Source organism: Lotus japonicus, chromosome 6, assembly GCF_012489685.1.
Source record: "Lotus japonicus ecotype B-129 chromosome 6, LjGifu_v1.2".
NCBI classification, from domain to species: Eukaryota; Viridiplantae; Streptophyta; class Magnoliopsida; order Fabales; family Fabaceae; genus Lotus; species Lotus japonicus.
The window spans coordinates 52,344,611-52,359,114 of NC_080046.1; the positions used below are offsets into that span (position 1 = coordinate 52,344,611).

Sequence of the window (14,504 nt, forward strand, 5' to 3'; positions counted from 1 at the left end):
CTGAGGGAATAAGACTCTATCTTATTACAAACAAATCAGCAACAATCAATGGAGGAATGAGGGTTAGATCGAGTAGATCTAAGAGGAGATCTTACCCATCATGAGGGAATAGACGGAGAGGTAATTGTTCTTGAAGGAATTGAAAGCAGAGGAGTTTGTTGATTCGATCCTTGTTGCTCTTGCTGACTCTTCCTCAGATCTCCCCGAAATCATCGTCCAAGTCGTCGATCTCAACAAAGCGGCATGAACCTTCGCCAGTTCATGCCATTTTCACCTATTTACCAGTGACGGTGGGTGGTAAGGACGAGTTTGAGAGTGAGGCCATGCGAATTGGCAGCTTCGAGAACCTTCGCCAGTTCGACTGGCTCCACCACCGCGGCTTCTTTGGTGCTCTCGTATTTGATCCTGCAATGGAAAGTAACAGATTGATTCAGAGATTGGGGGAAATTTTGGAATGTGAGTGAAAATTAGGGTATGTTGGTTACAAATAGGAATAGTTATTTTTAGATGAAGATTTGGGGATTTTGTGTTTTGTTTTTTAGAAATAATGACAGAAGAAGGTGAGATTAACGATGAAGATGAAGATGAGGTTGAAGATGATTAAGTGATTTTTGCAATTTCAATTAATAAATTCAGGGCTTTTTTTTTTAAATTTTCTGGGGACTAAATTGACATAACTAGATATGAGTCATTGATGACGTGTCAAGCTAATGTGGCAAAATTTGTGACATTTGGATTTTTCCGTCTGAGGGACCAACGGAAAACTTAACCAAGGATTAACTTGACCGACGGCGACAAATTCAAGGACGAAAAAAGACCATTTTCAAAATATGAGGACTAGTCCGTCATAAGTGAACACAATCAAGGACCAAAATGGCTGTTTACTCTTATTCTTTGTCTGAACCTTCCCTGTTCTCTCATTTTCCCGTTCTTTTCCGTCTTCCTCGTTCTTGTTTCTCCTCCATTTTTTCCTCTTTCTTTGCCACTGATTTAAACACTGAACCGAACACGCATATGACAATATTTACTTGATTGTCACCTGTATACTGCATATAATCATAAAGTTCCGATGCAGAATTTTAAACATAATAACTGGTTTATTTGCAAATTCTGAATCTGCTAAAGTTAGTTATCTGTATAATTTGACAAGGACAACAATTGATTTTGAAGGATTCAAGTAAAGAGAAAGTCAAAATATGTAAATTTGAACCATTCATTTCAAAGGATTTGTAATTTGACGGGATACCAATTGATTTTCACTATATATAACTATAAGATTAATTTGTTTCTGTGTTGGGCTCTTCTACAAATATCTCGTTGTTGTGGCAGAAGACGGTGGAGTGGCTGTCACAACGTCAAGGTTCCAAAAAGATCGATAGGGTTTGGGGAAGAGTTTTTCAGTTTTCAGGATTTCCGAAATTGGTCACTGATTGAGGGGAAGGGTCACGTGAGAGATTAATAGAAAATAATCTCAGCTGTTAGTTTTTAATAAAATTGATGGCTAAGATTTGGAGTAAATTTTTTGACTTACTCCTGGAGTAAATTGAGACCTCCTCTCCATTATATATATATATATGGAAACAAATTCTAGAATGAGGGGATGATGTCCTAGTTTAAGACAAATAAAACTGACAGGCTCAACGAACGCTTACAAAAGATTTACATGTACTTCACCTCGAGAAAACGACTAAAGTTTTGAATCTACAACCTAATTGATACGAGACCTTGTCTTGCTCTTAGACCATGTCATGCTCGACTCGACCAACCCTTGAGTTATTCAAATTTAATTTCATGCATTGTATATATTTTTTACAAGTAACCATATCATATTCAAGAATCTGTGGCATGAATAGTTGATTAACATGAACTTATATTACGTTTGAGTTTATATTGAACTCAACCTGAACTCACGTTGACGCTAGTATGTTAAAGTCGCGCAACGCTTATTCACATTAAATTCAACACGACAAATTCAACACGACAAATTTCAATTTCTATTTTATTTTAGTATATATATTGAGATCATTGTTGTTATGACAGAGCGTCGTGTAGCGGCAAGCCCAGAAAACAATATTTCGAGCGCTATAGCGGGCAAATAGCGGTGAATAATGGAGTAACTGTAAATCCCCAGGGTGCTACGCTATAGCGCTATTCGCCGCTATTAACAAATCTGATTGAGATACGTAAAATCACACGTTGATTCTAACACAAAAAGAAACATTGCATTAATATGCAGGGATGACCATGGCTTCCGACCTCTAAGCTCTGAATTGTCAGGGAAGAAAAAGAAGAATATTTATCATGGAATTGAACTCTCTCAACAAACCATCTAACCGCAAATCATTCAACCATTTTACATTAACCTTTAAGATTAATTACCACAAATCTAATCACCTCCACAATTTGTTCTCAAAGCTGTTATTTACGTGTACGTCCTCTTTGATTTGTCTTGTCTTGGTTCTGAGCAGTGAGCACCCACCACCAAACCAAACCCAACAGAGCAGAAAACCAAAAACCAATAAAGAGCAATCTCTCAGTCAGGACCTAGTGGGCTACACAAGAGCAGAGAAAGAACAACAACAACAAAGGGTAAAATAAAAATAAGGTTGGGTTTGATGTGTCCGAATGTCGTGGCCATCATCATCATCATCATATTCATCTCTATCAATATCATCATCCCTTGTTTTCAAAAGTAATCGAATCATGTGTGAAAGAGATTACAATTTTCTATTCCTTTTATTTTATAACAACAACAACAACAAAACACTTTATCAATTACTACTACAACTGTTTTGTGAAAAAAGGTTGGTTAATCTAATCTAATCTAATCTAATCTAATCTTGATCGTACGTACATGAAACAAAGAGAGACAGTGGGGTTTTAATGTAATGTTTGTGTATTGTATTCGTAAATTCCTAAATTCTTTGTTCGTTTATTGTTGTTTACTTTGACTTACCCAATCTTTGTTTCTGTATTCCAAAAGTGATTTTTCATTTCCCTATATAAAACTATAATTATATTATAATTGATTTTGTTTATTTTAAATGGGTTTTTAGTTGGTTTGGTGAATGTGAATCATGATAGAGCGATTATAGGGTTCCTCAATTTAGGACTTTTGGGCATTTTCTTCGATTTGCGGCTTGGGTTTTCCTTCTGATTTCTTCACCAAAGCTTGGATTTTTCCTTGTTTTGTCCATAAGGGTCGTTGATTCTTGCCTCAATTTGATCTGGGTCGATGCTTTTTCTTCAATTCCTGTTTCCTGGGTTGTTTTAGGGACAAAAGCCATTTGCTTCTCTTTCTGGGTTGATTTGAGTTTATTTGGTGTTCTTTGAGTTTTGATTTTGATAATAGTAGAGTTTTTAGAGGAAATTAGTAGTGTGGTCTTAGTTGGTAGAAGGGGTGTTGAAGTTGGGAAGTTTTTGGCTCTTTTATGCATACATGATGTTCCATTCTCAGGGTGCTTCAAGACATTGTAGTCTCCTTGCTGTTCTGAGTGGTAAATCACTTGATAGTAAGCAGAAGCAGAAGCTGGATGCTGCTTCCGAGGATCAATCTTCATACCCCTTTCCAGAGCTTACTTCCTCTGGGCGCCTTGAGGTGACTACTAAGTTTATATTGGTGTAAATTTTTGTGTTGTATTATTGCTTTGTTTTGTATTTGTTGGCTATGATAAATTTTTTTGATCTGAACTGAAGTGCAATTTGAACATTGTATGTGATTCAGGTTAAAGTATTGACCAGGCCTAGTGCTGATGAACTTGGTCGGGTTCTTGAGCAACTGCAGCCGGATTTTGTTTATCTACAAGGGCAGCAGCTAGAAGATAGGGGAGAAATTGGGTCTCTTGTATGGGATGATTTTGACCTGTCTATCCCAGAAGCTTTATGCGGATTATTTTCATCGTCCAAATTACCTAATACTGTGAGTTTTGTGTGGATAATACTGTTATGTGATTGTTTGACATGGATAATCTAATGTTAAGATGTATAACCTACTTCATGATGCTTTTGCAGGTTTATTTGGAAACTCCTAAGGGAGAAAAATTGGCAGAGGCACTTCGTTTTAAGGTCACATTGATCACAGGCAATTTATAATTTTTTATTTTCAAATTAGATATGAAAACTAAGATTATGTTTAGTTGTGGTTTTGGTTGCATTTCATTATGTTTGCCGTGCATTGAAACGAGAGACTTTCATCTTGTTTTATTTAGTTACTCTTACTTAAAAGTAACCTCAGTTTTTTTTACTTCAGTTTTCACCATAATAACATAATTTTTCTTAATCTATTTTTCGGTTTAGAATTTTTTTATTTAGAGTTAAATTACTGTCGTACCCCGTATTTATCTCTCACGGTTATTTTTTATAGAGATTTTTGGTAAATCTGTTTTACTAATTTTATCTCTAACATTGATTGCACTTTATTCTATTTGATTGAACAACATCAATTTTTTTAATGGCGGATAGCGTAGCGTAGCGGCAAGCCAAAAAAACGCTATTTTGAGTGCTATAGCGGTGAATAACGGAGTAGTGGTGAACCCCCAGGGCGCTACGCTATAGTGCTATTGCGCCGCTTTAGCGCGCTATTAACAAGCCTGTATAATATAGTTCTCTTAATTATTATTATTTCTAACTTAAGTTTACCTAACTTAATTTACCAAACTTTAAAACAAATGGACCCTAAGATGCTCCGGTTTATAGTAGTTAATGAGATGGTGGTTAAACATGGGTGCTTAACAAGCACATAGAAGATGAGACACTACAATTTATGGATGTTTAGGTTCCTTAACTATCGAAAACTAATTAAACTAAACTAAGGTGGTTTGTTTGGCAGGGAGTTCCTTACACTATCTACTGGAAAAATGATTTTTCAAAGTGTGCAGCTTCACATTTTCATCAAGCCTTTCTCTCAGCGGTACAGCGGTATAGTCATCTACCTTATTGGTTGTCATGCTTTTCAGATATCACTCTTCCTGTCTGTGGTTCTCCTTTTTTCTTGGATAGCAATGGGTTGGGACGTTGGGTGACTGTCACCACCACACTTCTCACTTATTAATTTCCGCTTCTACCTAAGCATCAATGGCATGAAAAGTGTAGTGACAAGATGCTTTAGAATTTCAGTCTCATGGTCTATGTATTGTGTCTGGCATGTGTCAATAATTGGATGTAGTTATTTAGCTTTCTTTTATTTGCATAAGGATTGGTTTGAAGTTATTTAATCACTATAACATGCATGTTTCTCAAATAATTTTGTTTCTGATGATTGATATTATGTGTTGTAGTACATCCAGCCATACATGGGATGCTTTCCAGCTTGCTCTTGCATCTTTTAGACTATACTGTGTACAAAACAATGTCTTACCTCATAACAGTCGGAAGGGTGGTGGTAAGCTTGGGCCACAAATTCTTGGGGATCCTCCTGAAATTGATGTTAGTCCATGTGAAGCAGACATGGAGGAAGATGAATGTACACCTGAAACTATTTCTGCCATAACGATATATGATGATGCTGTGAATATGAGATTTCTTGTTTGTGGAGTTCCCTGCACATTGGTAGGCCTGGATAACTTAGTCAACTAGTTTTCAATAAGTTTGTTATTCCTAATAATTCTTCCCATGCGACTACCTGTTATAAACTGATTCCATTTGTTTCTCCTGTCTTTCTTCCAAAACAGGATGCATGTTTATTGGGGTCATTAGAGGATGGACTCAATGCTCTCCTATGTACAGAAGTAAGTTTGTTCGATATGTTTGTTTGCTCGCTACTTCTTTGTGGGTTCTAGGCCATCCCTTTGCCTTCTGTCCGAATTGCAATTTTCCAGATTACTTTAAATAGGTTGCTCTTTTAGACAATTCCTCGTAATTCTTTTAGGCTGGGTGTTTGGTGAAATTCTGCACGGTTTCCCTTCAGTGTCATATCGAGTTTGGCTTGGAAAATAGTTTTATATGAAATTTAAATTGATACTGTCATTATCGAGAAAATTGAATCTTATTGCATTTTTACCATGTGGGGGCAATTTAATCTGCATATTACTTAGGTATGTGCGAGGATCAGTTCAGAACAAGTTTAAAAATTAAAACCACCATTCTTTAACTGGGATTAGTTTTTACCATTAAAATAAACCCAAGTAACTGTTATCCAAAACCATGATTATCAAGTGTAACTGCTGAAAGACACTGATATTTCCTTAAATCACTGGCATAATAGAAATCTGGTCTTGTTACTCTTTATTTAGTGACTGTATTTGAGTGTTCCGTTGAATCTTTTTTAATTACTCGTTTGTTTTTCTATTTCCACACGGCTTTTCTGCAGATACGTGGATTTGAACTTCACAACCGCACAAGGTATGTGATGGTTCTGAGGGCTTACACATTTGTTTAACCATTATGTTTCCAATGGATGATATGATTTATGTTCAACTGGGGTTTTATTAGTGACTGTTCAAACACATTTACACTAGGAGTTTTAATCTCTTTTGTTTTGAACAGTGAGTTGTTTTTTCGTCTTAGAATCTTATAATGTTTTCAATTTCTGTTTATATCTTATTATAGTGCTCCACCACCACCTCTCCAGGCAGGAACATTCTCACGTGGTGTGGTGACCATGCGTTGTGATATATCCACATGTAGCTCTGCTCATATATCACTTTTGGTGTCTGGTAGTGCAGATACTTGTTTTAATGATCAGGTATGGGTGAATTCTGTTGTCAGTGTTTGACTTTTTACATGTATGCTCTTTTTAGATTTTCACTGATTACTTTTTTCTCCTCCTTTTGTTTTGGCTATGTCCTTAGATTTTGGAGAATCATATTAAAAAAGAGCTCATTGAGAAGAGTCAACTTGTCCAAGCAGCTCCTGATCATGAACAAGTCAAATTACCTTCATCTGAGCCTCGAAGATCAGCCTCTGTAGCCTGTGGATCTAGTGTTTTTGAAGTTTGCATGCGAGTTCCTACATGGGCTTCTCAGGTTCAATGTTTCTCAAGCTTTCTGTCAATTATATCTTTATAAATGTAATTAAATCTTCTAAAATTGTTTTTGACCAATCTAATGGTTTAGGTGGAAGTTCTTGCATCTGTTTATTAATATAATGACTTATTTCTTGAATGAAGATGGTATATTAGTGAGAAACGACGTATGAATTAGCGAAGTTATATACTGGCATTTAGTGAATTAGGTAGGCACTAGGCAGTACACTGCACAAGTAAATTAGATGTATTTCATTGATTAGTGGGAAGTTTAAGTAATACTAGACGAAAAATATGCTAATTGATCACAGGGCTTCTTTAGTGCATGTATATCTTGATAATCACTCTTTGTTTATACCACTTCAGAGTGATTAGCAACCCTTCATCAGTGCATCTCCAGCATAACCACGTGAAATGTTGTCTTGAACTTTTTGTCCAAGATCTTCACATTTTGGTTGACAATTTTTTCTACACTGATGTAATTTCAGCGCGGAAACTGTTGAAGGGCAGAAACTGTTGAAATGGTCTCTTTTACTTATTTCTGGTTTGTTTGTTCTTACAATAACAAATAGATAAGAATAAAGAATAATTTTTCTTTATTGTAATGAAGTCCTATAGTGCAGAGTGTGTGCAACAAGGAAGTATAGAGTATAGACACTTCAAAATACAAACCGTGCCCATATTGGCCATAATATATTTGTGTTGGACACTTATTGTATGGGCATTTTTTAAGGCACCGACTTCTTTTTTGATTTAATCTGTGTTTTATATTAATTTTGATACTACTACATAGTTGTATTGTGTCCTATAATTTTTAAAGTTTTTCACGTGGGATATCCCTGTATATGCTGTATTGTATCCTTGTCTCGTCATAACCGTTCTTTCCATGCATGCTACTTATCTTCCAAGCTTAATAATGATTGCACTCAGGCAGTCACTTGGCTCATTTGGACTTTAAAGAATGATTTGGACTGTTATGGGTACTAAAGATATTCTGATTTCTACTTGCTTTTATTTATTCTAGTTGGACCAAAAATGTTAGTTTGATATTTGGCTGACTGTTCTGTTTTGTGTCGGAACATGAAGATAACCTCCATATATCTCTTTTAATTAATGGCTATTAGGTATCTGTCCACAGGTTTTAAGACAGCTAGCACCAAATGTTTCATACCGCAGCCTAGTCATGTTGGGAGTTGCTAGTATTCAAGGATTGGCGGTTGCTTCTTTTAATAAGGATGATGCTGAACGTCTTCTTTTCTTTAGTTCAAAGCGGGAGAAAGATAAGTGTCCTAAAGAACCTGTTTTCTCTGGGAATCCTAGTTGGCTGAGGCCTCCAGCACCTAGTCGAAAAAGATCTGAACTATGCTCTAGAACAAAGTCTATTAATACTAGTAGCCTGAAAGTTGAAGATATTGGCAGTGATAGACAGAAATCAAATTATGCTGCAATGAGGCCAGTCCCTCACTCTCAACGCCAGAAGATTCTCCCCTTTTCTGGATTGTATGAAGGTGAAAGATATAATGGAGACCATGGAAAATCACAGCAGCTACCTGCTCCAATTAAGCATCATGTTTCAGGCCCTAATTCAGTTACTCATAGGAAATCTGTGTCGAACTCGTTTCAAGCTAGCCAGATTATTTCTTTGAATCCCCTGCCTATGAAAAAGCATGGTTGTGACAGAGCTCCAATAAGAGCTTGCTCAGAGGTGGTTTCCGCATATCCTTTTGTTGAACTCTGTTACCTTCCTTGTTATTATGTCCTGTTTGACCCTAGCCCAGATTCAGATATCGCTTTATTAATGCATTTTATGTCAAATCTAAATTTAACTTTTCTTTTATTGTTTCTCCCTGATATTTTTTCTGGCAGGAGGAATTCCTGAGGGATGTGATGCAGTTTCTGATCCATCGAGGGCATACTCGTCTCATCCCGCAAGGTGGGCTTGCTGAGTTCCCTGAAGCCATTCTGAATGCAAAACGCCTTGACCTTTTCAACTTATATAGAGAGGTAAGACATTTAAAAATATGTAAAGTTAACTGTATACTAGTAGTAGTGTAGAAACTGCAACTAAGAAACTTGAGCATTTCAGGTGGTGTCAAGGGGAGGTTTTCACGTTGGGAATGGTATCAATTGGAAAGGACAAGTTTTCTCAAAGATGCGCAATCACACACTGACAAACAAAATGACTGTATGCATCCTGATCTTATTTGTGCTCTTAACAAGTTATTTCCTTGCACTTTAGGCATATGCATAGGCTGAGATCATTTTATAAAATTTTCCTATAGTTTCACTTGCTAGATTATGAAAGTGCTCGGCAGTCCCCTACTTGCTAGATAATCACACATATTTTATTTAAAAAAAACCCACTCAATCTTTGATGAAATCATTTTTTAGCTTTATGAGGCACTACATAACATTTTTATTTTCTTGTAGTTGTATGCTGTAGATGCTCCCTTTGCAATTATAGGGACATGACAATTTCTTTTTGTTATCAGGGTGTTGGCAATACGCTCAAGAGACACTACGAAACTTATCTTTTAGAATACGAGTTAGCTCACGATGACGTAGATGGAGAATGCTGCTTGTTGTGTCACAGGTCTATCTTTCTGATTGACTCTTTACTAGTTTATTTATGTGTATGTGTATAGTTATATAATGTGAAGGTTTCCAATTTCTGTCTTATTGACTCTCATTTTCCTTTCATGTTGGGCCAAACAGCAGTGCAGCAGGTGACTGGGTGAACTGCGGTATATGTGGTGAGTGGGCACATTTTGGCTGTGATCGGCGGCAGGGACTCGGAGCATTTAAGGTATTGCTTGATAATATCAGGTCAAGTTGCAACAAAATGATTGCAAGTTTGGGTCTTGCTGGTGACTTTATGTTTGATCCATTAATATCGACTAGTGCTTCAGTTTCTTTTAGATGAAACTGTTAAAAGAAAAGAATAATCACATCTGGAAAATTAAGCTTGTCTGAGTAGCTTCTAGGTGTCAGAATTGATTGTGAGGAAAAATAAGCAGAGCCAACTATAAATAACTAGTTGTAATCCACTTCCAGAATCCAGTGTCACCGTATGTAGAATTGTGTCTTTTATTTTCCTAATGATGCTTTTCTCGTAGCTACAAATAGAAAGTGAGAACATGATATTTGCTATGTCTCTAGAGTTTTGTTTTTGACGTGTGAAGTGTTGAATGGCAGGACTATGCAAAAACTGATGGACTGGAGTACGTTTGCCCTCATTGCAGCATATCAAATTTCAGTAAGAAGTCTCAGAAAACTGCAAATGGTTATTAACAAGTGCTAATGTACATACATGGCAAGTGTTAACAGATTTACTTACACAGACGTCTCTGCGCCGGATCCCTCTATCTCTTGATTAGTGAAGTTAGGTTCTCAGGAGTTTCATTGTTTAACTTACATTAATGTTTTGTTTTGGAGTTTTGACATGCTATGGTCACAGAAAGGGCCATCTCAGTTTTATAGCATCAGTAATATATTTTCCTTTTCGACTGATTTGTATAACGAATGATTTTCCTTTTCCTCAAACCCAATTAGTTTACTTGTCAGTTGTGACGATGCACAGTTTTGTAACAGGTTCTATGTTGCTAGCAATGTATCTCATAGTTGTCAGCATCTTTGTTTCTGACACCATACGTGTGTAGTTTTGACCGAGTGAGTACTTTTACATGGAGTAATCTTTGCTTCACACCTCAAAAATGAGGTGGAAAGAGGTGGAGGAGGAGAGAGTTAGGAAGAAAAGAGAGAGAAAGTAAAGATTTGATAGATGATTTGGTTGATAAAGAAGGGAGAAATAAATAGAAAATAAAGGTGGAAAAAAAGTGAATGTATATGCTGTGTCCATTGCACAGATTTATATTCCGGTAATTATATATCTTTCTTTTTGTTGTATAGTCTAGTACCACATGCCCTGTCCATGGACCTTAAAATCAAATAAATTTTCCATTGCTTGATTGCTGCCAAAGATATATAAGCACTAGGTGTGAGTTAGAGAGAAAAACCAGTTAGACATTACAGTATGGCATTGAGTTTTCAGTGCATCTCCCATATGCACCACGAAAAGCATACAACTCAAGGTATATATATATATATAGCACTCATCTCGGTAACCATGCTGAAAATGCGACAGGTAAATTTGGTGTGTGTGGGGGGTAGTTTAAAGTGATGGCCGAGAGGATATGGGGAAGGTGGCGATCGAGAGGGGAGATGGTGATGAGAGACCATGGAGGCAGCAGCACCTGAGCTTGTGGTGGTGACATTTGGGAGTAAGGGGTTGTCGGTGGTATGACAGAAGATTCTACCAGAATGGTGAGACTGAGAAAGAAGATAACGACACATTAATAATTGAGCAGTAATTAATGGCTCGAATATTTCTCGCCACGAATTCAACGAATTAGTTATTCAGTCAATGTCATTTGTTTCATAATGACAAGATTCTCACCAAATGCTGCAATTAAAATTTATTAACCAAATCAGAGCAGGAAAACTTTCCTTAATAATTTGGGGAAAACTTAGGTGCAGTACTAATGGTAATGTTTTATTGTTCACTAATTAGAATGTGACATATGAATTATTAGTTACACCTCACCAATATTCAATTTTAATAAACTTAACACCATTTAACACTTCTGAAAATGGATATACTTCTCCTTTGTGCCCCAAAACATCATCCTCCTCTCCACTCTGCTTCCCACCAGAACGGATGAGGGATGGGACCCAAATTTAAATCGGAGAAGCCTCATTTGATGGGCTTCTATTAGTTGGGTCAGAATTATCTAGTTTCATTATATTGCTCTTTAATGAATATTAGTATAATAATTTCAGCATTTTATTAGATTTTATGATCCAAATATTCTATTTTATAGGATGGTGTCTTTTTTGATGTACCAAAAAATTTAAAGTTCTTATTATTCTTCCTCAATAGAAATTAACTTCCTATCACTTGCACTTTGGTCATGGTCATCCCCATATATGTTCATCAACCTTAAAATCAAACAAACTCTACATTACTTTATTGCCACCAAAGATAAATAAGCATTAGGCACTCAAACTCACCCAATATATTAAAGGCTAAAATGCATTTTGTGCCCCTGATGTTTCAGGGGCGTGCAAATGATACCCCTCTTCTAATTTTGTCAACGTTTGTACCCTCCATGAAACAAAAGAGTGTAGTGTTTACCCTTCCGTCAATTCAACGTTAGTAAACTAACGGAGGGGCTGACGTGGCTTTTTTTTTCTTTTTTCTGGCATGCCACGTGGATAATAGTAAAACAAATGGAAAAAAGAGATGAGGGGGATTTGAACTCGGGACCTAGAAGTAGCAAAACACCAATTTAACCAGTTGAGCTACATACATAATTAATATATGTTGTACGAAAATTAAATTTATATCATCTCCTTCATCATCATCCATTTTATATCCTCTTCTCCTTCCTCCTCCTTCTCCATCACAACACACACAGACTCTTTACATTCCTCACCTGGAATGTCACTCCAGTCTTCTTCTTCTCTTTACATTCCTCACAAGCAACATGCTGCGATTCTACACCGATGACGCTCCCGGCCTGAAGATCTCGCTGACGGTGGTGCCGCCTCTCCCCCTTTCGTTCTCTCTGGCCAGCCGCGAGCACCACCGCGCCTTCATCACCATCAAACGACCCTGAACGCGCCCCATGGCCACCACAACAGAGAAACTTTGAAACCCTAACCACCGCACCTTCAAGCTTCGATCTCCGGCGAACCCCTTAGCTTTTGGAGAAACGAATACTACCACTGAACTCCCCTCATCATCAGCTGCAAAACCCATAAAGAAATTCTCCATTCCAACAACCTCCGCCGTAAACCGCCGCCAGCCGCCGCCATCCACCGTCTTCTCCGGCCAACCCTCGCCGGAGGACTCACTAAGCTCAGAACCGTGGAGCTCTCCTTCCCCTCTTGTCAAATTGATAATCAATTTTTGGTAAGGAACTCTAATTTCTTCCAATTTTGGTTTGCCCCTTCCTAAACCCTAACTTTACTAGCTAATCATGTTTTAAAAGCCTAATTTATCATGTAGAAGGAGGAATGTAAAGAGTCTGTGTGTGTTGTGATGGAGAAGGAGGAGGAAGGAGAAGAGGATATAAAATTGATGATGATGAAGGAGATGATATAAATTTAATTTTCGTACAACATATATTAATTATGTATGTAGCTCAACTGGTTAAATGGGTGTTTTGCTACTTCTAGGTCCCGAGTTCAAATCCCCCTCATCTCTTTTTTCCATTTGTTTTACTATTATCCACGTGGCATGCCAGAAAAAAAAAAGCCACGTCAGCCCCTCCGTTAGTTTACTAACGTTGAACTGACGGAAGGGTAAACACTACACTCTTTTGTTTCATGGAGGGTACAAACGTTGACAAAATTAGAAGAGGGGTATCATTTGCACGCCCCTGAAACATCAGGGGCACAAAATGCATTTAAGCCTATATTAAATTATGTCTTAGTATTTACAAAAGATCAAAACAGGTAAAACCTTTAGTAGGAAAGAGTTGAGATAACTTGTATTTGGTTTATCTCTACTTGCATTATACCACTCTATAAAACTTGCTTTCACAGCTGAAGTCACTCACTTCATGAAACTCTATTTCCAACACTTGTAGCAGCCATAATTGAAATTAGGAGCTCAATAACCGTAATTGAAGCTATGTCCACACCTGCAACCCAAAACAGAAGAAAATTCAATCACATACATTCTTATTGCAAATGAAACTCATGAAATATTGACAAATACAATAATGCAACAAGAAATGAAAGCGTGACCTGCATCTAACCATGCTGCAGCCATCTATTTTGGAAATGTAGAATCTGCAATGGGGGCACCTCTTCCAGTTCTTAACCTTAGCAAGCTCCATCAGCATCAAATCTTCCATCTCCCTCTCATCCTCACCCAGCTTCTGAAACTCCTCGCACGTAACCTCCCCATGCATTGGTACCTTGCACTGCACGCAGAAAAATCTCTTGCAATTGGTGCACTCCGATTCCCCAACCACCTCCTTCCCGTCAATGATCAACAAAGCAGAACAGTCCGGGAAGGGGCAGTAGAACTTCTCCGACTCCGGGATCATCGCCTCGCTCACCGCCTTCAGCCACCGGTCAAACACCTCCGCCGGGAGAATCCTGCGGCAGTCCTCCGCCTCCAATAGACCTAAACATCCTGAAACAGGACACTGGATGTTGGTCACGTTGTCCTCAAGCTTGGTCCGCACGTACATTACCACGCAGTTGGAGCAATATGTGTGGGAGCAACCGGTGATGCTGAAAGAGTCCTTCATCGTTTTGGTGTCCGTGCAGATTTCGCACGTGAACGGCGGCGCGTCGTTTGAACACTCTTTTTTTTTTCTTCGTTTGTTGGAAGGGGTGTTTGGAGGTTTGACACTGAGATCCTTAACGTCGTCGATGACCTCCACGGTGGTAGAGGGAGCTAAGCCTCTTTTTCTTAGCCGGCGAGCAAGGCGTGTCTCCATCTTCACACCCAACCCAGAGAAGGTGC

The 14,504-nt window shown here is 37.8% G+C and overlaps 2 protein-coding genes across 3 annotated transcripts; one reads left to right on the top strand and one right to left on the bottom strand.

Annotated features, from left to right (window-relative positions):
- The first annotated feature begins 2,280 nt into the window (after positions 1-2,280).
- Positions 2,281-10,591, top strand: LOC130722677 (AT-rich interactive domain-containing protein 4-like). 2 transcript variants are annotated; one of them, XM_057573489.1, is made up of 16 exons: positions 2,281-2,589; positions 3,458-3,598; positions 3,725-3,919; positions 4,012-4,065; positions 4,829-4,917; positions 5,277-5,547; positions 5,670-5,726; positions 6,308-6,339; positions 6,547-6,682; positions 6,789-6,962; positions 8,100-8,666; positions 8,828-8,965; positions 9,048-9,146; positions 9,454-9,554; positions 9,677-9,767; positions 10,157-10,591. In XM_057573489.1, the coding sequence occupies exons 1-16, from the start codon at positions 2,302-2,304 to the stop codon at positions 10,250-10,252; spliced, it is 2,529 nt and encodes an 842-aa protein (XP_057429472.1). In that variant the 5' UTR covers positions 2,281-2,301; the 3' UTR covers positions 10,253-10,591. The 2 variants fall into 2 exon arrangements, with proteins under 2 accessions (XP_057429472.1, XP_057429473.1); XM_057573490.1 differs by having other exon boundaries at positions 5,286-5,547.
- Positions 10,592-12,518: 1,927 nt separating this feature from the next.
- LOC130725536 (probable E3 ubiquitin-protein ligase ARI9) lies at positions 12,519-14,504 on the bottom strand. Its single transcript, XM_057576756.1, has 3 exons — positions 13,775-14,504; positions 13,646-13,668; positions 12,519-12,976 (listed from the first exon to the last, which is right to left on the bottom strand). The coding sequence occupies exons 1-3, from the start codon at positions 14,476-14,478 to the stop codon at positions 12,519-12,521; spliced, it is 1,185 nt and encodes a 394-aa protein (XP_057432739.1). The 5' UTR covers positions 14,479-14,504.

Bases quoted from the DNA above. Each gene is read 5' to 3' on its own strand.
- LOC130722677 (XM_057573489.1), top strand. From the start codon at position 2,302: ATGGAATTGAACTCTCTCAACAAACCATCTAACCGCAAATCATTCAAC. The intron at 4,918-5,276 runs GTATAGTCATCT...TATGTGTTGTAG, and splicing joins TTTCTCTCAGCGGTACAGCG to TACATCCAGCCATACATGGG. The intron at 8,667-8,827 runs GTGGTTTCCGCA...TTTTTCTGGCAG, and splicing joins CAATAAGAGCTTGCTCAGAG to GAGGAATTCCTGAGGGATGT.
- LOC130725536 (XM_057576756.1), bottom strand. From the start codon at position 14,478: ATGGAGACACGCCTTGCTCGCCGGCTAAGAAAAAGAGGCTTAGCTCCC. The intron at 13,669-13,774 runs GTCACGCTTTCA...TTTGGGTTGCAG, and splicing joins TGCAGCATGGTTAGATGCAG to GTGTGGACATAGCTTCAATT. The intron at 12,977-13,645 runs GTTATTGAGCTC...GTTAGGGTTTAG, and splicing joins TGGACATAGCTTCAATTACG to GAAGGGGCAAACCAAAATTG.